The following is a 27,665-nucleotide window of genomic DNA, read 5'->3' on the forward strand; positions in this document are numbered from 1 at the left end:
TTATGAATACCATTGCAGTCAGCGCACCGTTTTGTCATAATGCACGTGCCTGTATACAATAGTTATTGAACACGATCGATTAATCTAATAGGTGTTCTCGTTCAATCTTATTATATTCAGTTATAAAGGATTTTCGAAAATATTCCATTTGGCGCGTCTTGACCGTTCCACAAATGTCACACGGGCGAATGACTGGACCCTAAAGGCTTCCCCGAACGTATCGAACCGTATAAGCATACCTGAATCCATATTTTTATGATGCATGCAAAATGTATAATTTGATTAATTGATGAAACGATTCATCAAGACGGCAGAGTGATTTTCGCCCTATGGAAAACAATTATTCCAGCAGCGGTCATTTGCGGATCGACCGATCGGATCCGATTAGCCGACAACCTAATCACTCAAGTGTCTCTAAATAGTGTGCAGCTTCTACAAGTCAGCAGCAGCAGCAACAACGACGCCAACAGCGATGGACAACAACTAATTAATACCAAATCCCCGTGCGAATGCGTCAACGGCCAATAATAACACCGACAACAAGACAATGACATATGTTTCGATATACTAAAATACGTAATCAAGTGACAATGGACTGAGGAATATCGGGCCAGAGAAAAGATCAATGTACATTTAGCAGAACGCGTTCACAATTCGACGGGTCATCGTAGTAAAATATGTGTGAAATGAGACCAACCACGTTCGAATGGTATCACGAGTGCGACACGCCGCTATTGTTAGCGTCGTTAAGACGTCAGGAACGACACCATCTTCCACCTATCGTCACGCTAAGTAGAGGTGCAATTGTTGTTTGTATACGGGTGAGTCTGCTTCGAACTACTGCAGATTTCATTTACAAACGTACCGTCGAAGAATACACATACGTAGACATGCGGACATAATTTGGCACTCTGTTGTGAAACTGGTATCTGTTACGTAATATTTCTTAACAGAAGTTTCGTGTGTTTTACATGTAATGCGTGAACAAATTCTAGTATTCTATTCGTTTAGGAAAGGGCTTTATGGTTCTGTAAGTGCCCCCGTGAGACGGAAGATACTCAGTTACATTTTGACCTATCGGGTATTGAGTCACAAATAGTGAAGCGGACATTGGCCTTTCGACTACGAATACGGTCGCGTCATGACACGGCCACGATATGCGTCAGGAGTCGGCGTCACGTACGGCCATGTGTTTCGCAACTTCGAGTTGTCTCAGCCTTGATCACTTTGTGTGATTTTCTTTTTTTCATTGTATGGAAATCATCCACGAGTCTCTATCCGTCCAGATACATGCCTTCGTCGATGAGAAGCGATGGCCCATCATAAAGAGCTCTCGCGGAGCAACAAATCTCTACGTTCCACTGTCTCAACATATCGGTAACCAGCAGTGACGGAAAAATAGATAGAATATAATGAAACGACGAAGTGGATCCGCAACTCGCTTAGCCACAAAGCAGCTTAGTGGTCCGGTCAATCATTGATAGATAGCTATATAGGAAAACTGAACGGGCAGGCAGTGACGCCGATCTAGACGCTCAGCACTGCATGTCTGCAACTGGCATTATTTGGTCGTTGGCTGTTTAACGATGATATTTTTTTTGTAGCGACGTCACTATTTTTTTGTGAATGATCGTCATTTCCCCATTGAAACATACTATCGTTTTCCCGACCCATCATTTGGTCCAGTGCTACCGATGTAAGAAACGGTTGATCGTTTTCGAAAACGAGGACTCGAAAGATAAAAGTGTACCGGACTATTTGCCAAATATCGGCGCCGACCAATGGAGGTCGGTATCGGTGAAACTGTAAAATCCACAGATGTAATAAATGCAAGGTGATGAATCAATTTCATTTGTATTGTTATTGGCCATTTGTGTTTTGCATTTTTGTCATAAGTTCCTCATCGTTGGAAATTTTAACTTTTCTTAATCGAAATTCAACTTGCATTATTAGCTTGCGTGAGGTACTGGCTTGGACATGCCCAAACTATATATCTGCGTAGATGCTGTAGACAAAACTTACAGCATAATTTCTAGAAGTTTATTGCGAAGATAAGTAAGACATACATGTAGAATCATCGATTCACTAATGTGTGCGTCTCCTATCCATAGGATCTAAGGCGATCTGGGATATACAAGGGGCTAAAAGGTTAAAAAAATATTTTAAAAGCCAAACGTTTTGCAGTAGCTTGAGTACCTATCGACGAATCAACAGGAACAAGATGCTTTTTTTTTTCTAAATCGGGCCCATATTTGACTATCAAAACACGACGTTTCCATGAGATTTGGAGCCTTTGAAACCTATGTCCAATCGCAGACATCTGGGCCGGTGTCTTAAGATGTACCATCTTTCATATTATCTTCTACAAGCTATGGACTAATTTCCGGGTTTTCGACTATCGCGCACTAAACGTGAACAACTTTGACAATAACGGTGATTTGAAATGGCCGCCATAGTTTGGTTTCGTGTTTCTAGCTAGACTTTGATAGATTTTCTTTTCTCTTATTATGCAAGCGGATTTTCCTTAAAACCCTACGGTTCCGACTTGATGTAATAGAACAACGTAGAAATTTTCATTTGGAAAATAGCCATATCCTAGTGACCCGCCCGACAGCCATTCGTCCAATGACTGGGATGAGTCAAGTATCTAAGCTCTAGAAAAAAAATACCTCTTTACGAGACGGGCATTCTAATCATAGCAACGAGCTCAACTTACAGCTCTATCGCAGCACAACTGTGGCATGTTTGCCACTCTTAGCTACAATGTCCTTTTGTCCTACGATAGCGTCGTCATCGGCAGGTAGAAGGGAGCTTGTAATGAATTTCCAATGATGACCGATATATGTGGCGACTAGGGCTGTGTTGGGCAGAAGTAAATTACCAATTATAATATAAACTTGTTATAATTAAGAATTATATCCTATATATAAATAGAGGTATATATTTAATTAATTTCTATGTATTATATACATATCTAAGCTTATCCGTGGGTCGGATACAAATAAGATGTTTGCCAGTTGTACAAATCTTATTTGTTAACCAGGGTAGTATATTGTTTTTGTTTCGTGTACTCTTGTACAAACGTCTTGACACGTGCGTTTCTCTCGTTCTTGACAAGGGTCTATGACAGACGAAACGAGTTCAACCTAATAAGTCATCATTGTCAACAATTATTGTTGCTACGACAAGTGATAATAATGCCAAGAATTATAGCTATGACCATCATGGAAGACCCGTCACCATCCCGTTAAACGAATGAATGTTCGTTTACTGGGGAATGGGAGTGATTTTTGGCATTGAAAAAATCGGTCGGTCACAGTATCTTATCTCCTAGCGATGCTAATGCTCAAAAGTTGTGTGAAAAGGTGATGAGCGTAACTGGACCATCCCGAAATACAAAACGAAACATATAAGACGATCTAATACATGGAGCACTGTATTATTCGTGGGTATCCCTATAGCGCGCTGCTGGCTTTCCTCATTTGCTATGGTCACCACAGCAGACGCAGCATTTAATGCCTCAGGGAACCAGCCGCAGATAATGAACCTGCCATGACGTAATTGCTGATTACGGTACACAACAGCAATTGTCCAATCATCCCGCTACGATTTTTAGGTCTGAAAAAACGACCCGGTGCCAACAAATATACAAACGAATGCACTGTTATAATCAAATGGGCGCCGAATACAGCACAACTGGACTAGGCCAACAGAGGGAAGGACACGGCAATCGCGGCAAATACAGGGCTACAATATAAAGCCCCGTAAAGTTGGGCCAGTGCCTTTCCAAGTCAATGCGTTGTGTTGAAAAAGAGCATGTATCATTGCGGCCATATTTCCAAGAACTTCACCGTGATAAATTTTTTTTTGAAATTTACTAGCTCAGCTTCAGGTTGATAAATAAATTTCGGCCTTTTTCGAATAAATTCGAAACGAGATGAATAACTTGTCATCGATTGGAAGATCAAACAGACGTAAAGGATAAAGCTATTTTTAGGAACTTAATTGACTAGGAGTAACCACGACTATAATTAAAGCTAAATGTCTCGAATATTATGAGGTAATGATAAGAATACGATTCAGATCGTTGATGAGCGACTTCAAAAAGTAGATCCTAATATTAAACGCGTCCGACACAGACAAGTCTTAATCACCCTTAATTCGTAATTGGTGGTCTGGCTATTTCAGAAGGTGATATATCAGATGCGTCCTCGTACATTGGCCTTATTCTGATCGTTCAAGTTGTCTGTGCGGCCAGCGCTATCGTCCGCACCTATTTGGGCGCTCGTCTATCGCTCATCCCGAATGTCTATCTGAACTTCATTAGCATTACTAAACAGTACTCGTCCCAGTCACACAATACGTGGCAGTAATGTGGATACATGCAATACATACGTACGTAATAGTAGTTTCACGAAAATACAAAGAGCAACGTTTTTAATACTTCGACATATTGGCTAAGTGGGTACGTTGCGTTCTGAGAATTAGGTTTGATCCGGGACTAAGCGAGTACCCTATTTATCACATGTGTACCATCGTTTCTACATAAATCAATTGTTACATATAAAGCGAGTCGGAATTGAATTGATACTGAACTCCTGGCTCTTCGAATAAATGCGGCAAGAACGACTATTGTCTAAGCGCAATTGTTATAAACGAATTTGAAAGCCAAATTGAACAACTCACCATATTTTTTTTTATGATTTGCTGGCGATCTTTGTTATTTCGAAGGGTTAGAGGATGCCCCAAGTGCTCCTGTTGATTGCCTCGTCTATAGATCTTCAACAGGTCTAAGAGCAGGGCTACCCCGTCATTTGGATCTGTCACAAACTCCTCTACAAAACTGAAAAGCAGAAAGTATATTTATTACTAGCATCAAGTGCCACAATGGCTTTGTACCGTGTAATAACAATGACTCAACTTATCTTACTTCATATATATATATATATATATATATATGTGTATACTTTATATAAGCTCTTTGAGAAGCATACAAACATTTGTACGCGTTACCGCAAAAATGTAAGCCTATATAATATATATATATATAATCTGTCTGTAGTATTGCGTATGCAAAGCATTATATGCGATGTACGCAGTCGGCCGGATCAACGAAGTGTCCAGTCAACACACACCTATACTGTTTTTCATGGTACGGTTTTTGCGTGAACCTGTACGACGACATTATGTCTTGTCAATGACCCAAAAACAATAACACCTGACCAAATTTGATTAATATTCATGATCATTAGTACCTATGTATGCATCGTTCAGTCGAGATATCTGGGTAAGCTGCTGTTAGACTGATTGGTGTTTCTGTGCACTTGTCTCCATTGTAACTATGTGTCGTGCATATGCGCGTGCTTCATGCGTCACTTGTTTGTACATTGGCAAGCGTCTCAGCTGTTCAGCTTTGATTGGACGAGCGTTCAGACGATGGCTATGTCCCTTTGCAGTAGGCAATGCAGTAGCTTTTGACAAATTTATTTTATTGCAGGGTGACGTTTTTTACGTCGCCATATACGCCGGGTCACCCATTGTCTGCGTCTCAAGTTCTCCCGCGCCCATTCGTTCATGGCGTCTTTCAAGCGGCTATCGTTTGTCTTTTTAGCGGGAAACGCACCATTCTATTTTTCTGCTGCCTCTGCTATGCCCGCAAAATTTCAAAGCGTCACATTATAGCGCAACGATACTCGTCCAGGTTTCCACAGCGAAAAAAGTCTATGGTAAAACCAACTAATATGATTTGGTCGTTGCGCTTTGGGACGCGTCTATGCCCGAGTAATTCGAAATTACGATATCAATAAGGGCAGGTTCCTATATAATTTTGAGTGCACTTTTCGATATATGCAATACAGTTCTACTAATCGTAGATGGTCGTCTGTGACGAGAGTTTGGGGTGCGCGCGTATTTTGACTTGTAATGTGGGTGGATGTGTGTACTTTTATACAAAAGTACTATTGCTACATATATAGATACGTGCTGGTCACCAACAAGTAAATGCGTCTACATGAGCTGATGATTGATTAGGCACGATTCAATGATAGCCACGATAACTGTTTCACCACCGAACGAAACAATTCCAGCGTTTGATCCGCCGCCGATGCCATCAGTTGTTTCCTGCACTTCGCTTTATGTACCGTTAAGGGAGCTATCGCTGATCGTACCTAGCCGTTAAAATAGCTGACCTTTTTTCCTCTCCAATTTTTGCCTCACCAATTATTCTGCTTTTTTTTTCCTTGTCCCATCTGTTGAATATAAACACATCCACTTTAGCGAGTCGTAAGCCAACCGATAGCCAGTGGGTGTGTGTGTGTGTGTGTGTGAGTGTTAACTTAGCCGGCCAACTACGTAAACGCTGTGGACATACGTAAATGACAGTAAACACAGCAGAGCGGCAGAACGAGAAACTGGCCAAGCATAAACTGTCGTCGGCGGCAACAGCGCCGACATAACAGAATACAACCAAAAAACCATGCAGTTTGCTGATCCGATACAAAATCGATGAATATATGTATCGACGAGAAATCTTGCTAAGAAGCAATTCACTACGCATAAATCTATGTATAAATGAACGCCTGTCGAAAATCAGCCATTGTAGGGGTGGGGCGAACGGTGGCTGGCGGCGGGCGACGGAGAGCAAGCAGATGAGATGATGGAGCTGGTTGCAGAATGCCTCGACAACAGAAAATGTTACGCTAAAAAAAAAAAATACAACAACAGCAATAAGACGTCGTCATCGTTGCCGTGACGAATTAAGAAGCATGCGGGCTAGCAGCGGTAGGCCGTCCTTTGTGCAGACTCAACGCCGATCGTAATGATAATGGTGCGACCAAGGCGGGCGTCACAGTGAGCAAATTAATGTCGTCAATGTCATGCGTGCATGGCGCGTGTATATGTACAAATAGAGTTCTCGTCAAAATAGACAGCCTTCATGCAAAGTCGATCTTGATTTACCGACCAGACCAGATTTCGAAATCCCCAATAAACTGAAACAGGACTGTCACCGTGCCCAGCATCATCAGGCATACGTAGGTATTATAGTGCGGCCGAGGGATTGGCATAGGCCAATTTATTATTGCGAACCGAAAAGTATGCTACATTCATCTATTACACAGGCATATTGAAAGACATTTGTAGCGGAGGCATAGGATGTCGGAACTAAGAAGTACGTTACTAAACAAATATCTCAAGGTTTCATGCAGCGTTTGCCAAACGAAAAACTAATTGAGTCGTTACTGTTTTAACGCGCTGTTTTTGACCGATGTAAATACAACCGCTAACAGTAACAACATTACTTATGAGCAAATAGAACGCAATCGTTTTGATGAGATCGATTGTTGGCTCAATCGCAGGGATCGGTGCAAGTTGCCACGGACAGGACGCTAGACGAAAGCTGGATGGTAGATATCTAACTCAAATTGTTTGAAAGCCTTACGGCTTTCATATATTACGGATGACGCTGGGAACGAAATAATCTGAATTAAAACGTAAAACAAAGTAGTAAACCTAAATTCTGATAGTTTGGATCAGTAGAGCCTGTCAGTATTTTCTGGTGCCAATCTTGTGTTGACCAATCAGCGTATCTTATATTGGACATGCACACAAAATAGCTTATCTGAATAGTTTACGTGTTACGTAGTTTTCATGAAAACGTTAGGGCAAAATCGGGAGACAATTGGTGACAGCTGTACCAACGAGCCCCTTTTCTTCAAGTTCTGTTGCGAGATAGCTAAATGGGCCAATTCTATCGGATTAAACTAAAGTGACAATAGCCGACTCGCACGATGCATAGAATGTATTGCAAGTGTCCATTGAGAACTTATACAGCTATTCAGATGTCTTCACAGTCACTCGGGTCGGGTTCACTGGGTTCTTAATTCGATCGTCAGTGCCCGTCATTCCACCTACCTGCTGTATGAAGATTTCAGGTCGTCCTTAAGCTTCCGCATAAGGTCGGTGAAGTTTGTGAGTTCCTCCATCGAAGCTTCGTGAACTCCGTCCGCGTTTTTTCGAGCGGCCTGACAGGCGGCTGTCTGTCTCCGCACGTAGAAGACATAATCTGTGGCAGCTAGATATGGGGGCCGTGGATTATTCGACTGCGCAATAGAAAAAACGACAGGACAAACGAACGTAATTAAGTTAAGCTATAGAACACAACTAATTTTCCTTTGCCAATATACTAAATAACAGCCACTTTCCAATGCGCATAGGAATATATAATTTAACGCTTTCCTTGTCTCATACAAAGCATTATAGGAAAGGCCAACATGTGTTGCGTAAAATGCACTTCTTCAGAACCCGTTATTTATTACCATCGAAAACACGGGCAGTATAATTAAGCTATACATCGGTTTTATTATAGTTTTAGACATAGTTTCAATGGAACTTTAAAAGCAACAGTTGGTATTCGAAGTCAATGATCGAAGAGCACTCGAGAATTAAATTTTATGACCTCTCCTTCTTTATGTATTAGCACACATCATATATATATATATATATATATATATATATATACATAGTAAAAACAGTGTAAATCGAATTATCACGCCAGGTCTCGCTCCAGCCAGGCCAAGCGTGGGGAAAAGGCGTAGCAGTGTTGATTTGAGCGCGCACAAGACAATCCATAAGAAGGAACTTAGTCATCAGCATCAATAATAAGAGTACATAGTCGAGTACTGTGAATATATATATAGTAGGCCATCTCGAACAATGTCGATAAATGCTACCCACAACGCGCATCGACAGTAACCATTCATCTTTGGATGATGTCTTTTTTCAGTAAAGCGTAGGCCCTTGCTCGGAAGCGTGTTTAACAAAAATCACATAGCCGGTAGTATAGACCGAATTTTTTGCACTCTTACTACAAACTGGTCTAGCATTAGATGTCATTTTATAGCTCTAAATGTTTACAACCGGCTAGAGGGTTCCAGTCGTACGTATTTCATTAAGTCAAGTCTTATCTATGTTTCAGTCTGTAGCCAGAGGGGTTACAACCGAAAATGTATACAACTGCAAAACTGAATAATGTCTAACAAAAGTGCGAGGCCAAGGCCTAGAGACACTTCGTCCAGTTTGATTGGCATTTCTTTTTTTAACTATCTACCTAATTCGTCCTGGATCGATGCTGGGTATCATTGCCAACAAACGTCTACGGGCAACCGTAAAATCTACATAGACATATATACCGTATCGGTGGTAATAGCTCAGCAGGTGATTGGGATCAATTTAAAGTACTTTCGAATTGCTTGCAGAATTTGATTGTTGTCGTCTGCCGGCGCCCACGAGCGTTCGGTACTACTGTGTTAATAAATACTTTTCTCTTTTCGTGGTTTGCCATTTGGGCATTGTCAGTGCAGGAATTTCCTCGTCGACCCGAATACGCCTCACAGTTCATACGCTCATCAGTGCAGATCTTGTCTCGGCCAAACGAAAAATTACGTACCAAGTTGGTGTCAGGATTAAGGTACCATCGCCAGAACCCTAGGACAACGTGTGTAGGCAAATTAAAGGCCTGGAGGCCAAACGGTTCTCGGCGAAACGAAATCGATGTCGTACGCTGTCCAGACCCTTGCGAGTGACAAATATTTTTTATATAATTTATTTAGACACTTAAAAGTTCACGCGGTGAAATTCGCTGAGCTATCCCGCCTATTAGACATCTTGTGGCAGGCAGTGCATCAGCGCGACAAATCGGTATGCGTTGAATAGAACAGCCGCCGAGGTAGTACAAGCGCGATCATGGCTGACCGGTTCGAAGAAAAGCACATTCGACTCAATGAATCTCTTTTTTCTTAATTTTTTTCTTATTTCTTTTTTTTTTTTTGTCAGTTGACGACTTTCAGTAGATAGCTCCGTGGACAAGGTCCTGATCGCGGAAACATACTAGCTCTAGTTGACGATGGCAATGGCGGTAATTGTCAACATTCGTCTCTCCAAATACACTGAATAACTATATTAAATGATCGCTAATGACAAAACGGACCAGTGATAACTAAAAACGTGTGTATGCCGGTTTGTTATGTGAAGAAAACGCACGTATAATGTAATTTAACACAATGTGCCTCGAAAGACAAATAGATGGCGGACCCAATATCGGAGGCATCGTTATAGATTGCCAGTCGCTTAATGTGGCCTCCATCCATTCGAAAAGCAGTGTAATTATATGTCACTGGACTTATCAGAAATTCAGTTTTCAACAATCAATGGTGGACTTGGATCATATTTTCTGGTGGATCACTTAAACGAAACAAACAAAAAGTAGATTCTCCATTAATTATTCCTTTGAAGGAGTGAATGAAACTAGCTCGTGAAGTTAATTTCTTATTTCTAAGTTATAATATCAGTTTCTTTAAGATGTAGCATCTTATAATGTTATACCTCCGTGATTATATCTGCAAATTAATGATTCTTCGATTTTTTCATCACGTGTTCTACCCAACAGAACAAGCCTGGAGGTCACAGGGAAAAACAACAAGAAAAGCTCTACCCGGAACGGTGGTAAACAAATACTTGTAAATGCGTAATTTAAACCACTGGCAACCTTTTGAACTGTGAAAGCTGAGTGGTCCTTTTGCTCGAGCATCAAGGGCCTACCTATTACCCCTATACTAATTTCGACACCAATTAGTTACGCATACACTGAGTGAATCTTATGTGCCGTAGACGGTAATATATATGATCACAGACAATGTAGTTTTGTATCTACAATGTAACGCTAACAGGCGTTTATTTTTTTTATTATTAACAGATATTTAAATACTATTGATTATTAACATTGCTTTAATAGAACAATCCCAAGATAAATGTATAAATATACAAAGTATCAAACAGCAGGGGCACTGCCACGAGTGGCATAACGCTGAACTTATTCAAACGAATATCATTTAGGCAATCGCATTTTTTTCATGTATTTTCAGGTCGTCTGAGCGGCCTGAGCCAGAAAATACTGTATATTCAGTATTTTCTGGCTAAGGCCGCTTTTATCTCTCTACGATAATGAAATAAGACCATGCGTTGTTAAAGACGAGATAAAAAAAAAGGTATCCGTTTTAATAAGGCACATTTGTTTACAAATAAGTGCACATATTGACTACCGATGATAGTCTTCGGTGGATGTAGCAGTGAGATAGGTGACAATCTGCAAAAAAGACAGTTATATACGATGAATTTTAAGGTAATGTTGTGGAAGGAAGTAAGTTAATTACTCAAGTGGAATATGTTTAAACCGATATATTTGATTATCAAGCGTTCGTCAGTATCCGTCTGTAAATCTAAGCCTTCAAAAAGTACGTAAAGACTCAGGCAATGAAGAATATCTGCTTTAAAATGCTGCGTAGTTCAGGCGGTTTCTGCCTTCTCATCGACACTTGTACAGTTGCTGATTAGCTTCGACCTACGCGTATTACCCGTATCGTGAACACTGGCTAAATTCGCGTGCCTACCTCAAGATGAATTCCATCGTATTTAGACTCTCACGAGAATGGTCGCGAGGTCCCTACAGCTGTTTATTGTCTTCTTTCTTCTCTCTTTGGCGAGCTCCCCAACGACCCATCGAGTCGATCTTATATGTTCTCCCATCCACTTGCCTTCACCCTACTCCCATCTTACCCCATGCCAGCGCACGGCCTTGCCAGTCACTGATAGATAAGTTCTACGATAGATGACACTCTACACCATCTTCTTGTGCGTGGTGCTATATGGGAAGCCGGAAATGATACGGACTGAGTGAGCAATTGTTCGCTGCTGCTGCTGCTGCACATGATGATGATGATGATGATGATTATGGTGACGACGTCGGTGATGGTACTCGTTCTGGTGAGACGCGTAAACACGCAACAGTCAACGCATAGAGATCATCTATCTAGCCGCTCCTGTTGTGGGTGGTATTTAGACCTGGGCACGTGCTAACTTGACGTTGGCGGCGCCACCGGCTACAGGTGTCGCTGTTAGCGGAGTGGTCGGCTTGGCTTCTTTTCGTAGTTGTTTTGCCCCCGTCTAGACCAGAGGCAGATCGATCACTTGGACACGGGGCCGCTGGCGACCAGATTCGTTGCGTTTGGCACAAAATGTTCCCACTGGGCCCACGCCGTTAACAATGACGAAGAAGGACAATATTCGAGCAAGCTGACAACTCTTCTAAATAGATTTGTTTCGTATGTCATGCTGTTTCAACTGATCATCGTTTGCATAAATATAGTAATATTTATTTAAGGATTTAGAATAAGGATCTCGATTGTTCGTTCAAGTGAGCGTCAAATAAGCCACTGTCTACGTCACGTAGACTGGTTTCTGGTCGTAGCTGTAAGCTATCACTCATGCGTTCAGTTGGTTCTTAATAAGTCCAGCCCCTTTGTGATTTTAATGAGACATTTTCGTCCAATTTTTGTGCATGGAGTACAAGTTTGTCATAATATGCTACCAAGAAGCCTCTATGGTCACTATGAAGCCTTAATAGGTGGCGACAGCATAAGCAAACTTGAGTAACTTTAATGTCGCAGTTCACACTGCTAGGTGTTTCCTTCTGCTATAGAATACCTTCCCCGTGAATTCGCCAACAGCCGGCCAGGTTAGAGAACCTAATCAAGTAATAAATCACCAGCTCGTGCGGATTGTAATAAACAAACGATTGAAGGAATAAAAGGCGTAAGCTAGCTACCCACCTTGGCTACAACGGTTTTGCACAAGGAACTGGCCGGAAGTGCGTCATCGTTACTCAAATAAGCATCGTAGCGATACCAATGACTGTTGCTGGTAACAGCAGCCAGCCGGCACAAGTTCAATACACATTCGCAAAAATCTTAGTGTGTGTCCGTGTGTATCTGTTCGTATCAAAGTCAGCAACAACGGCGAGAGCTGGACGCAAAAAACGCCGAACACTACAATTGGACAAATGGTCTTGCGTCAGAATTGTTATCCGTTACTTGCACACAGTAGTAACAAAGGCGCTAATAGCAGTTACTGAGGCGTCGGCAGGAACAGGTGCCGCCGCCAACAATAAAAATGCACAAAAATGAAAGAAAAAGAAAAACACGTAGCAGCGCTGATAAAACCAGGACAGACGGACGGACGGACGGACGGACGGATGGATGGACGGATGGACGGACGGATAGATAGTCAACAGTCAATAATTATAATTACCCATTTTATCTCATGGGGTTGCAATTGAAAGCGATGCTGATGATGTGGCTGTTGTAGATTTTGCCGCTGGTGACCGCAGTAGCAGAAAATAGCGTAATGGTAACGGCGGCCATTGCTGTGCAAGACGAAGTGTTATTGCTCACTGCTGTTTATGCTTTGTTGTGCGATTTTGTTACAATTGTTGATGTTGTTAAATGCCGCTATTGGGACAGCGTTTGCAGCTACTCGACACGATGGTGCGGCTGATATTATATCGTTGTTGTCTTTGTTGTTGATCGTAAACTTTCGTTGCAATTGTTGCTAAAGCTGTTTGTTTTTACTATAGGGTACGACATCGAAAAGAGGAGATTTCGGACAGCAGCCAGACTGGCATCGCTATGTCATGCTTCTGCCGTGGCAGTAGGATTGTTGATGTAAGCCTCGTTGTGTTTCTCTGTCGATGCTATTGTAATGTAAGTGATCCTTGGATAGTGTTCGACTTTAAATTCGCTAGCTTGCTTGCCCGTCGGGCACCGGCCACCGCCATTCAGCCATCGTACGAATACTGATAGCAGAAAATAACATGCTTTCGATGATGATAAGTTCGCATCAGGTTAAAGAGCACTGGTGAGCAGCAGGCTCAAGAAATAACCCACTATGTGCACGCACACAATCATATGCACGCGAACATTGCGTACGTAGGTGAACATAGATTGCACGTTACACGAGACCGCTACGAAAAGTAATATTGCAATATAATGTGCTTCACGAAGATTACGAGCTCCATCTTACGCCTTGCCTCTTCTAATACTAACAGTAGGTACCAAAATGGCGTCTAGACATCAAATGTCAATCAGAGACCAATCAGATACGTGCAAAACAAAACTACATTAATATATCAGTAATTCTTCTATTTAGCACGGTGTATTCATCAAAGCGGTACCGGGTGGGTAGATATATGTGGGAAACGAAATCAAACGTAAAAGGCGTGAGGGACCATTTTGTCCACCACAAGATAGCGTTTCGATCAGTTACGACATGAAGTGCTTGTACGAAATTTATCTATTATTATGTTTGGACGCGTATTTTAGGCTATTTTATTCAACTTGTTGTAGAAATAGACAACTGCACTGAATAATCATATCAGTATACTTTAGTACTATCTCAAGTACTTCATTCTCTCGCTCTTCAGTTCGATGCGACAGGCCGGAAAATAGAAGCAATAGTGCCAGTAACGTATACACTATAGCGGACTTGCTGAACGCTGTTTTGCCACAAAGAAGAATAGGCTATGAATATTACACATAGATGTAAAACAAGAGTTTCTAGTCAGCGTAGCAGACTTTCTTTCTCTCGTCAGACTATTACTAATTTAATAATAAACTATTTCTAATTACGAGAAGTTCTAACAAGTATCAGACTTTCCGTACCTGTACTTCTGTGCTGCTTTTTATACCGAAAAAATTATAGCTATGTCTGAGCATATTCACTAGAAAGCATAGTTGACTTCGTATGTTTGGTATAGCCATGGCTGTACGCTTCTCTCCACGAACGCCACGAATTGCTAGGATATTCAGTGGAGAATCTGTACGATATATATATGTTTTTCTTTCAGCTCATTCGGTTAATAGCGATCATGACCTACAACAGGATGCCGAGCACGACAGTTAGCGTTAACCTTAGCAAGGTAACGCGCCACTGATTCGTACACGTAAAATAGTACTAAATGGCTGTCTGTTCTACTGTAGGAGCACACATACGACGATAGCGGTCGACGCGTCAGTACAGGTTTAGCCAGAGGCAAAGCTATTTGAAATGAGCTAGACGATCCCGAAAAAGCCAGTTTGATGACACAGAGTCGGTGGTTAAAGCCGCCGCCAGAGACGATACAAATCGATCCTAAAATGATACATCTCTATTGTGCTAACGCCTATCCTGGGCCGGGTCTATATAGAGCAGTGGGAGACTATGCGCGGTGCCCGTTTTTCAATGCAAATCAACTTTGCTAAATTCTAGTCCCTATTCACTTTAATAACCCAAATAGCCCATAGGCAGCACGTAAGAGGCAAGCGCTCATTTCCACCGGCAAAACTTGGCTGGACAGCTCATCGCTGACACTGAGGGCAGTCTAAAATTGCCCCATTATTACCGGAGATATAGAGGTATTGCAATACTGCGTACATTATACAAATGGGTACCTGTTATTGCTCAGGTTAGCTTGTGAAAGACTTATAACAGCTGCCATAGGGACATATTCGGCTCGCCCTTGCGCACAACGAATTCTTCTAGCTTTAAACGCTTTCTCCGAGGAGAGTTCTCACCTGCGCCTGATGGTTGAGCAGTTATGGGTGTCGTCGTCGCTGCTGTGGTGATTGTTGCAGCGTATCATACGTTTACTGTAAGAATTTTGGATACGTGCACGTGTGCATGTGGTACCGCTCAAGCGACTAGTGCGTGTCCGTCAAACTGTGTGTCGTCACGGCGACCAATTGATGGCAGGAGCGGCCCCGTGCTGGTGTCATAGATCACGGACTTCACGAGTCGAAATAAATGTACATCAGAGCTAACAAGGATGTCTGCGGCCTGTTCAGCGGCGACGGCTTTGCAATTCCTAATTTTACGACTATCGTCCCCACCATCATCATCATCATTACAATGACGCCAGCACCGTAATTATGACAACTGCTCTTACCTCAACTTTGTTACGGCTGCGCGCCAGCTAGCTATCTATACGCTTGTATTCTGTTACCCTATAACAGTCAGTGACGGCTTTGCCTTGCGATCTAACTGTTTATAACAAGTCTACCGACAAAGCCGGAGCGACAAACATTTCCCTACCATTGGACTTCCTGCCCTAATAAGCGCAACAAACTCCCAGCAGCATCTTTGTCTTCAATTCAACGAGGACAACAGACGCACGGATGGCTCAATGTAGTCGCAGCAGCAGCAGCAACGAGCAGCTGTGACAGTAAGGGGTGTACCAAAGATATAACGTGCAATGCAGTCAATGTACGCTGGCTGTTCCTGGCCATGCAAGCGGGCTACGGGTTCCGTCATCTACCTGATCCAGATGAGCCAGTGATAATACTATTATCGAAGTTTTGACATCTGAATCGGTGAAAGATGCGCCTAGAGAAATCCGGTCATTTGGTTATCTACCTGAACGGCAAAGACGACGTTTTGACCTCACTCAATCTGTCCGGAGTTTGATCCGAAGACGCCAACCCGAAGCATGTCGCTGTTGTTTCAGCAGTTTGATTTATTTACTGTGATGAGGGCCTTTCTGCGTCCCTTCGTTCGTTCTCTCTAATGACAGCTTTACCTCATTGGGGCAATGTCGTTTTGTGACCGTGACGAGCCGTAAGGGGTGACAACGAGACCGTGTTAGATGAACTGATTGTCGGGCCTCGTAACAGCACGCGCTGGCGGCGGAAGTCGTGCAAACATTATTATCGAAATATAGCGAAACAGTACGACACGATAGCATCATCGATGGTGAAACCCTTGTTGCTCTTGCTACATACAACAACGATGAGAAATGACGCCCAGCTTTCAAGAATCAGCGCATTCTGTAAAAATCCTAATTGGCCGTGTGTATAGTTTTTTCAGTTTAGCTGTTTAAATCAGCGCTCGTTACAATGAGTAACAGTGTGTTTGTTTAGGCGGCGGGAGACCGCAGATATACCTTCCAGCATACGACATTGATTGTAGCGGACACAATGAAACCAACTAGTTGAATCACTCTGCATTGACGATTAAATATATTTTACGTCCGTGTCTTTATTGTGACTGTCAATGTGCTTACATTTGATTTGGGCTCTTTCCCACATTGTCTTTCAACATAAATTGCATGATCGTTCATCTTATGAAATAATCTTGCATTTATCCACCGCAGCTGGTACAGTTTGTCTTTCTATGACGTGCTACCACAATGTCATATCAGGATTCAGCTCAGCTTTTGCCTTAAAAACATAGGCAATTCACAGTACACAGCAGTACCCTGTCTGAAAAAACAAAGCCTAGTTTATAGACGAAAAGTCGGTTCGGGAACAGGCATGCCATCAAAACTCGTATGCCCGCTTGCGATCTATGAACGCTTTCAGCTATTCAATAAACGATAGCACTACACGCATCATTGCGGGCTCTTCCCGACGTCCGGACTCACTCATGAAAAAACTCGAAACAACGATGGCCCAAATCAGCCGGGTCGGTCTATGGCTGGCCACTAGTTTTGACAAGAGCTGACGAACCAACATACCCCTTCGAGTAAACGAAAAGACTCTGAACACACTATTTCCGATGAGAAAATTGTTCAGTCCGATTTTTCTGTTTCGAAGGCTTTTTCTCACTTTAGCTTAGCCCATTCGGAAGAAAACTGGCGAAGTCTAGTATATCTTTCTAGAGGAGCGACTAAACAGAACAGTGAAGGGCTTAAGAGGGCAAGTGGTATTTCGAATGGTTCGCGATCCTGCATTTCGACGATTACTATCGACGTGAGTTTGTACAAGTAATCGAAGGACAAAAATCCTTCGGACTCGTTTTGTCGGCTGTTAGCTTTTTGGTCATTTTCGACTCCTTAATCTATTGTGTGTGGCCACATCCACGCAGATGCGCGCGAGGTAACCGAAGCAACGACAGCCTTCACACGTTTTCGACACTGAAACCAATGGACAGGGCATTATTGTATCGACTTCAGAACGCCGAATCGCCGTGTCGTCAGCAGAAGTAACTGCCACAATTGATACAGCTGTGACTGTGTATGATGCGTATTGAAATGTTGTCCGATTTCATTATCTAGTTAACAGAACTACTTTCTTGTTGACCTTCATTTCCAGTGCGCCGGCATAGTCAATAGGATGGCTGTTTCCACCCTTCAGTATTGTTATATATATATATATATATATATATATAACATAACGTTTTATTTGCCAGTCATCACCAATAAATTTTCGACTTTTTTTTTTTTGTTATTGTGTTGCATTGTCAGAAATTCTTCAAAGTTATCAATGTTTTGATTTGTCTTTGTCTCTATTCCTTATTGCGAGAAACACAGTCTAGTTATCGCTTCGCTCGCTGTTCTACTGCTTTTCTTGAGCTTAATTTCTTCAACATCCTAACGTGTGCCTTTGGTCATTGAGATCGACTTGTATATGCGTGTGTCTTCGCATAGAGAAAAATGTTATTGGCCAATCTTAACCACAAAACCTCGAACAGCCGTTCACCGTTCCGCACGACAGATTAATGTTACTTCGCGTGCGTCATGTACTTCTAGGGGACGCAAGTGGGTACATAGCACACTGTATGATTTCGTGAGAGATTCGGCCCTGTCATGCCACCACACTTTTGTTGCCGATCGATTATTGACCAGTGGCTGTTAATGTTGGTATATTTTGGTCAACGGCTATCGGAAACTGTGGTCTATAATCCCCCCTCATTATGTAATGTCTCTGTGGTGGCCGTCTCAGCAAGGAACACCGTGCTGGGTGCTAGCATACACGCTCAACGTAAACGCGAGTGGGTGTTCATTATGCCTAAACAGGCAGACCTTATCAATCCTTGCTAACACATAAATAAAATGTCAACAATTTCGTATACAGCATGTGTACGTTTCACTCAACAAACAACGCATTTTCGATGTTTCCTTGGTATCTGTCCTATATTTAGCTAGCAGAAGGTCGCTGGTTCATACATATAGTCAAGATTATGCAATTCAGCGAGTGGTTGTCCGATGTTCCTGTAGTCATAACTCTACAACCATAACCATAACAGAAGAACTTACTATAGCCTTATAGTTGTACCATGATAATGGTCGTTATAGTAAGTGATTGTTTGGTTGAGAGTGCAACAACTTTCTGTGTCAAAAACTCTATTCGGTAACAGACGTGGTGAGTCAATTGGGCCAGTTTGCGGAGATATGTTCACAATGGTCCTAGACCTACGTACGCCTACGTATGGGCAGGCATAGAACAAGGTAGTTTCGTTGGGCCTAGTCTTTTGTTAAACAGGTGGCTATTAGTCAGCTGCTGTCTTGGTCGCCCTTTGACGCAATTGTACCAGCCTAAAGATATTCGTATTGCAATGAATCGAGGTCTACAAAGCATGCAAATCCTGATCCAGCAAAATCGCTTGTCTAAAATAGCTCAGACCTGATCATCCTAAACAGCAAGCGACACTATCAAGCAAGCACGTGCAAGTCGAAATGAACAGTGTCTTTTTTCGGATACAACTAAATAATTAGCTTCATTACATGCACATTTGCTCCTTTTCATTCCGAAAATAGGCTAAATATCCTTTATGTACATGAGGCAAAAGCGCTCTCATCGAATACCTTCCAAGTATCCGACAACTGTTCGCAGATGTCTACAGGATAATTTAGATGATTTAGAAATGGTCATACGAATGTGGTTGTACCATTATTTGGCCATGCCCTAACAAAGAAACAACTGATTTTTTGATGTGACGCCACGCGTGGAACCATCAATAGCGAACGAAATGAATAAAAACAACAGGGCAGTGAACAATTTCCCGATTTGCAACCTAGTCACACCAACACAGCCTCGTTAACGGTTCCGCAGTTCTTAATAACTAGCCATCGGCACCGTGCGATACGACGTCCGTTGCACGCAAACGTAAACAAAGAGTCTAGCTCTTCTAGTTTCGTTTGTCTTTAAAACTTGTACCTTTACAAATAAGCCACTTATGATTTTATAAGAATAATTGAAAAAGTTGTTGCAGTTCTACACGGATAGTATAGAACCATGTTCAAATATCTTTAAGAAGTTAACAACGCTGCAACTTCCGATGCATTATCGAAGTTGAGCACAGACGGCAATATGATTACATTATGTTAAATTGAAATTTTTCGTTTTCCAAAAGGGAGAAACTGAACATAAAATGCATGCTTTTGTTGCTCCTACCACTATAACTATATTGCGTTTTGTCGGCATCTCTCGATTCCGTCATTGTTGGATCCGCTTGAAAGCTAGTTCGCGTACGATTGCATCGATCTGTAATATTCATCCAACGTCGGATGCGGAGCGTCGTTCCCCGCCTCTCTGTCACGTTACGGAATTGTATAAAAAGAAAGGACAATTCTAGCATTTGGCTTTATTGGACTTCACTCACTTTACCTGTCTTCACTTTAGACCAGCGAGCGCTGCGATGTCTATCAGTTATTATCTTCTGGAGAGCGACAGAAAGTATGAGCCGCGACGCCACATACAGCTAGGTCGGGAATAAGGTCAACGCCGACGTCAAATCGTAAATTACATGCATGTACACACACCTTCTCGATATTTCACCCCACTGTAGTTGCGATCATCATCGTCGTCATCGTCAGCGGCGTCATCGACAAGAGCGACACCGACGTAACAAACATCTTCGTCATCACCATTTGCTGATGACGTCTCTCTATGGTTGTTGCCCTCTATAGCTTTGCAATGTTACGTGTTGTTGTAGAGTCTTATCTGTGTTGTTACAGCTGCGCGGTCGGCGTCCGACGTCTTCCTCTCGCTTCGCCCTCTGTGTGGGCCACACGAACGCGTATTTGTGCGTGTTGCGTTTGTGCTTCAAAAACAATCGATCGCCTACTTGCCAACTATAGCCAGCCAGCCAACCAGCCAGCCAGCCAGCCAGCTAGCTTTGACCCGACAGATTTACAACCGGAACATGGGCAAGCAATGGGCAGTAAACAAAGAAAATGGGCAGATGATATTGTTACTTCATGAAACGAAACGATCGAGGGCGAGGGAACAGCGGGACAGAATTGTTCTGCCTTCGCTAGTCGATGCCTGCCGCCTCTTGGATCTTGTCCTGTTTCACTTACGCGGACAAACGACTAGCCTAGGACGTGTTCAGGCATTCGGTAAATATCAGCATCGACTTTACCGGGCGAACACCGCCCCCATCGGATGCTTCCTTATGTAGAAAAAGATTACGTGGAATTTCCTACTAATTTTTGCTAGGTCGATGACTTTTCCCGACCACGATCCGACAGACTATTAAGTTATGCTCGAAGATTATAGTTGTGAAGATGACCATCTATATTAATTATATAATCAATTGAAATGTGTTTGTCCGCCAAAAAATTATCTATTTCAATTTTAACTCGAAGGCTTTCCTTTTGTTCATCTTCACGATCTCAAACGCTTGCGCACCCGAAGATGTCGCCTGCCACATATATAGCACTTCTCCATATTTCAAGTTTTACGTGCCCTAGGCTTTCCATCAGATGCTTGGTTCGAAACGGGATCGAATTTAGGTTACAACTAAGATCCTTCTTCCATATGTGACATTTATAGCAAGCCGATCAAGTATTAAAGTTATTTCTCGGAGGAATTTTTGCGAGAGCTGGGTGCTAATTGTTTTACCACTATATCTATCCCGACGCCGTTCGACAACTCTGTGTGTATGGCTTCGGCGCATGGCCACTTGTTGTAACTTATACACATGTACTGTGCTGCATACGTTATATATCTGTTTGCGCATGCTATCTCTAATGTTGCCGTCCCAGCTCGTGCTGTTACCATTGACGCAGTAATTGTCATCCAGCGATTTCTATTGGTTAACTCTGAAATGGTATATTTGCTGGTCCACGAATGGTTTAGCTAGCCGTTATTATAAATACAATGTACACGCACACGGAGTGAATATTTATAGAGTATGCATATATATATATGCAAGTGTCACTCTGGGAGACGTCAGCAGCACTCCGAAACTGTTAAAGATAGCGCATAAAGTAGCAATGCTTTGTTCGAGGTTCTCCTCGGTGTCATCGGCGCATCATCAATTGGCAGAGCATTGCTGACACGAACGTCCTCCTTCCACTACCGTTTGCAGGACTGCGTCTATGTGATAGATTCACGCTCATGTGTGTGTAGACGATTTCGTGCAGTCGGTCGGTCGTTCATGGTCGGAGCGAGCAACCCCGACGTCGCGATTTCTTAGCTTGTCCATGGTCCCTGCAAACTGCCGTTTTTATCGGCCACAGTGATGCTGTCGGCGGCAGGAGCTACGGCGATTCACTGTCGCTCTAACACAAACACAACGCCAGACAGCAGGGCGCTCAAATAGCGGGGTGTTCCTTTATATCTATGCTCAGTTACGCCTTTTCTATCGTTTTCTTTCTTTATGAATAGCAAATGGATTTGTTTTCCCTCGATCCTATACACACGACACGTGTGTATAGGATTCATCGTTCAAACAGATAGAGGTCGACACGACCGGACCATTCCAGCCAGAGAACCAGATTAGCTCAACCAGTTACGTGCAATGGCAGCGAGAGCTGTGACAGTAAACGGCGAAAGTTGCAGACAAGCGAAATGCACGTATTTACGGCGGAAATGCTCAATGAACCAATGGTCGTGAACACGCGAAACCGGTGGTAAACAGCTCAGATCTTGGCCAAATCCAGTATGTGGATTGCGCGCTTGCTAGGTCGCTTGTTGCTGTGACGCATTTTGCGTGGGGAAAGTGGATGACTGCGACATGTAAAATGGCACATGGCCAGTGTTGCTCGTTAAGGACTAAGGGCGCTTCGCAGGCCAGAGGATGCATATTGACGCTCCTCGTAAGAAAACTAATGAAATGATGGTTAAGCCCGTTGGGAATATGCATATTAAAAATGTAACTTATTCTTTGTATTGCGTCTTTCTATAGCTGTTTTTGTACTTGCTTTTCTTTGAACTTGCACTTTTTTTCTGCAATGAATTGCAGTATTACTAAATACGAAATGGGTTGGATAGAATGAGAAAAACATTGTCGACGTCGCAGAGTTAAACGACCGTATGTCGTTAAATGTTTCGTTCAAAGTTTACATTTTAGTTTTTAAGTAGTTTTAAGTTTACATTTTTAATTTTTTTGTCACTGAATGAATATATAGTACTGCACTCATAACTTCTAAACAAATAATTTCCAATGCGCCGAGTAGCTACTTTTCAAATATACTATGAACCATAGTAAAATTTGAGTTCATTGACCAGTTTGAGTTCACCCCTGGGCAGGTGTGTACACGAAAAAACACATGGTGTATCCGTACGAAAATATCGCACTCCTTCACGATATTTGTGTGAAGTTATTTTCAACTCAGCGCATTGCAGCAACGAGTCACTAGCGGCAAATATAATGAGCAGATTTACGATCAGACCGCCATCAGATCTAATCGCTGATTTGAAGGTGGTGGCATCGATCACCGCACCTGAATCAATCTTCAGGAGCTCATTAACGATACCGGTACAACCATCGCTAGCGTCATCATCGTTATTATCGCTAATAAATACAGCGGCGGCGGCAAGTAGATAAATAACATTTCAAAGTTTTCAATTATTTTTTCCTGAACTTCTTTACCGCGTACTAGGAACGGCGGCAGCAACAGCTGCAGCTGGAGGATCTTCCCATTGCAAAAGCTGGTCAAGCAGAGTTTGCACGCAACTCCTGCGATGCCGCGTGTGTCTGAGCCTCCGCGTTCAGGGAACGGTCACCGGTAGCCGCCATCGACGCTAGCAACAGTAACGGCGAAACAAATAAACGGTACCGTATGCAAATTTTTATTGTCATTTTTTTACGGTTCTCCTCGGTTCCTTGGTTTTTACATGTTTATCTGATATTCTATCCGTCGCAACGGTTCATAACAGGTTTCTGTCGCTGAATTACACGTCTATTTATATAGTATAATAACATGGAGTTGAAACACTTACGTTCGGCTCTCACGTCGCGCGCAGCGAAAGCCTTGAACAAGGCACACTAAGTATAAACGACTGAAATGATTGAGCGAGTGGAAATACGCCCGTCAGCAATCCTCGTGCTGCTGCCGATGACGCTACGCTACGAATAAACCGAGATGGTTCTAGCTGTAGTTGTAATAATGGCAGGCCGAAGCTAGCAACAAAAAAAGCGTTTCCCTATAGCTGATACGTAATCTGCTTTTCCCCTTGGCTTTTCTTCGTAGTACATGACCGGCAGCCGCGTCGCACACACGCTGACGACCCTATGGTCTGTAGGGACAACGTAGTGAAATGTCACTGAACTCATTGCCTCGGCTTCTCTTCTTCTGTTCCTTCAAATGCTTCCCAATGTGGCACAGAAAAGACGAGGCGCATTAATACTAATTGCCATTGTCGGCCGCGGCGACGACGACGACACTGTCATCCGTCGTAACCCGTGTCGTTGACTGGATTCGTTGTTTTGGTTATTATCATGATCACAGATGGCTGGGGCAGCAGATAAGTGGCCAAGAAGAAACAGGACAGTTAACTGGCATGTTCTTCACACCCGGAAAACGATTCCCCTAACTTCCTTAAGAGGTTACGTCGAAATGATACCGTCGGTATTATGAGTATGTCATGGATAAGTGGATACGAGATGGGACTGCTCGCTGATGTTATAGCATATACAACGGGGTAATATAACGACCTTTTTTTTAAATTAGGCTCCATGTGGGGATTGCCGCTAAATTGATGGAAGTAGCAAAAATTGTCACGCTGCTAAATATTTCTAAAAATTGACTAAAAACTTAGAACGGATCGATAGAGATTCACGTTCGTTCTGTTTGATGCGGTAAAATAGATTAGATAGAATATCAAGGTAAGAAAAGTAACGTGCGAGGCCTTAACGTAATGGGAATAAGGTACTTCTCACAGGTCTTCTGCTCTAAGGTATCTAGATTACATATGCGTAAATTGTATCGAGAGATAACAATAGTATAGATGGGCGCTTCCCTTCATCTAAGCAAGCGCTCATTAGTGGTGAACCGGCAGAATAACGCTTTATCGAAACTTAACAAAAAAAGCAGCCTTGTTAGCTGTTAATAACCAGAAAAATCGTCCGCGTTAGATACTTACCTAGATAATCGTGTACTGTATACTTCATGTAACTGATCTATGCTTGCAATTCCCCCATGTAAGCCTTGTCGATAGAGAGCCTTTACACAAATTCGTTCTATCGGGGAAAGCTTCCTCCTGATAGCTCTCAGTTCTTCTGTAACCGATCAATTACCACCTGACCGGTAGAGCATTTTGTGGGAGACCAAGACTGCATTTCCATTAATGTCTCCTTGCTTCGAAAATAGTCGACGGCACCCTCTGACTGCGCACCGCTGAGGTCACCATGTTAAATATGAACACCTTACGATAATATTAACAACACACAACAGTCGAGATATTTTGTATTATATAAGAAATATATGAATGAGTGCATTGCAGCGTGGAGTGGGAAGCTGCCATTGCGACGACACAATCGCGTAACGGTCGTGTCGTACATGCAATGTTGGACATTAGCAACATAACGTAATTGAAGACAACAAATAACAATGTTATTTTAAAGGCGGCTCGAGTGTTTATAATAACGTAGCCATTGGCACAGTCAGACGATAACGAGAAACAAAGGAGAAGCATATTCTTTGTCGATGTGAACCAATAGGGAAACTTTCAAAATACATTAAACAACGTATCATCTCAACAACAGATGCGACAAGCTGTCCAGTATATATTACTCTGCGCTCGTTTTTATTTGTAGTCTATAAGGGTAAAAGACAAGCGCAGATCAACTACGTGTTTTTTTTTGTTGCGTAGAAAATTGCTGATGGTAAAATGGATACCATCTAAAGCGCGACATAAATTGCTATACCAATACCTCTCGTGGCACGGATACTACAATCATTATCATTCCATGTCAAATGTGGACCACCGTTGCCTCCATGGCTTCAACGCTGCAAATTTATCGAATAGTCGTCGCAGAATAGTTTATTCCAGTTCTATTTTCGTTTTTTTCCGGCTGACTGATTCTCCGCCACGATCATCTTCTCCCGGGTTTTGCCTTGATGAAACCAGGCGGATTGTTTGCAGGACGCGGCAGCAGATCCATGGCATGGTCCTTGCCCTACAACTGGAACCGCATGTGCCACTAGAGTAGCCGGCGGGTTCTCGCTGGATGACGGCTGACTTTCTAATTACGTAATGCGTAACGAGACTGAAGAAGGAATGTGAAATGGCCAAAATAATTGGAATCACTGGGTTCGACCCACGCCTCGACGCCGGAGACTCTGAATGTGTTCGATTCTCGCGGAAAAGCAGGGCTAGTATCTGGACTAAACTAGTACCTTTGACCAGTGACTCATTATCTGCAGTTATATGAGCTCAACTCACAGCTGTTGTAAAAATTTTACAGGTGTAAGCAACTTATGAAGACTCGCTGCTGTGTTGCCAGTTTTTCTTCGCTTCTGTTTGTTGGACAGGAACCTGGCAATGGGAAAAATGAAGCGTAACAGTTATGTTAAGCTATTAGCAATGTAGGGCTAGCACATTAATATATAGCCATCGTTCAAGCTTCACGTCTAAACATGTTTTTTTCATTTAATTAGTGGACTTTGTATAATATCATCTGAAATAAAGCATTATTTCAACACTCTCCTCAGCCAACCGTAACGATGGGTCTTCACAAATTTGATACGTTCGCTTTTATGTATCCGGCTAGGTTTAACTATATAATCAAGGTGACTTCGCCATATCTCAGCAGATTATAGCTGATGTTAGGTGTTACCCATAAAAAACAGGTTTGTGCTTTTCTAGGTTGACTGAAAAATAGAACATAGCTGTTCTGCTGACAGATGTTATTCAAACTTATATATGTGTATACGTAACTGCATGATTTCTAGTTACGACGCGTAAACTTGTCGTTAACCTGAATGCTGCTTCAGTGTGCTGGGACACGCACGCGTGAAGAAGAAGTCAAAAACAACGCCAACAACGGTAAATCATTAACCAATCCGTCCACCTAGTGGCGTTTTAAAGTAGTCTTCAAGTAGCTGGTCAAATATCAGAAATAGAACTCGACCGATCTAGAAGTTTGTACGGGTTTCCAGCATTCTCGAATCATCGCTAGCACTACTTTTGACCCAAGTGTTCTTTCACCGGCGTTTTGCAAGCTCGTAGTTAGCAGGCACTACGATGCCATCGGAACAACTTACAGGTATTCTGGCTATCTGAGTTGTATTCCAAAAGCAACTAAGATACGTCAGCTGACCGACCATATCGCACCGTACCAAAAAGTCATTTATGACCGCTTATATATACAACTTCTAGGATGCTTATTCACAATATAATAATTTTCAGTATCGTATCACCTATCGCATCAGAGCTTCTGAACGATACCAAAACACACTTCGACAATGGCGTTGATATACGCGCATTCGAGCACTGCTGGTACTATTACCACGGGCTTCAAAATGTGACGGCTTACCTTCACTGCAATTTTAGTCCGCGTTGCGTTCGCCCCTCCGTGTTGAGTCGGCCCACAGTTGGGTGCGGCCGTGCAAGACACTTGTTATTGACCGAACATAAAGACACGTCCGGCCCTCCTCCATCACACTTCTTATTCATTCTATCATCGTTTTCTCTTCTCTTTTTAGAAATTTTTCTTTTCTTTTTAGAAAAAAAAATACAGTATTGCGGTTCTCTCCATTTTAGCTGCGATGGTCACGCATAAGGGTATTAGCGTACAGATAATTTTATCATTGACAATATCATCCGAGGCCAAAGCGTAACGAATATCGC

The 27,665-nt window shown here is 42.5% G+C and overlaps 1 protein-coding gene and 1 long non-coding RNA gene across 7 annotated transcripts in view; one reads left to right on the forward strand and one right to left on the reverse strand.

Moving 5' to 3' along the window:
* On the forward strand, positions 1-26,537 carry LOC111268706 (uncharacterized). Of its 2 annotated transcripts, XR_015314344.1 has the most exons (4): positions 1-821; positions 4,189-4,395; positions 25,944-26,187; positions 26,281-26,537. It is a non-coding gene; the product is annotated as an uncharacterized LOC111268706 (long non-coding RNA). The 2 variants fall into 2 exon arrangements; XR_002685357.2 differs by lacking the exon at positions 25,944-26,187 and having other exon boundaries at positions 5-821.
* Positions 1-27,665, reverse strand: part of mwh (multiple wing hairs) — a 171,339-nt gene that overhangs the window by 19,000 nt on the left and 124,674 nt on the right. For all 5 annotated transcript variants that reach the window (XM_086971778.1, XM_086971779.1, XM_086971776.1 and 2 more), the window contains 2 exons: positions 7,912-8,099; positions 4,687-4,843 (listed from right to left, as the gene is read on the reverse strand). In XM_086971778.1, coding sequence (XP_086827904.1) covers positions 4,687-4,843; positions 7,912-8,099 — 345 coding nt within the window. The remainder of the gene's footprint in view (positions 1-4,686; positions 4,844-7,911; positions 8,100-27,665) is intronic.

This window comes from Varroa jacobsoni, unplaced genomic scaffold (genome assembly GCF_002532875.2).
Source record: "Varroa jacobsoni isolate VJ856 unplaced genomic scaffold, vjacob_1.0 scaffold_1310, whole genome shotgun sequence".
In the NCBI taxonomy this organism is placed as follows: Eukaryota; Metazoa; Arthropoda; class Arachnida; order Mesostigmata; family Varroidae; genus Varroa; species Varroa jacobsoni.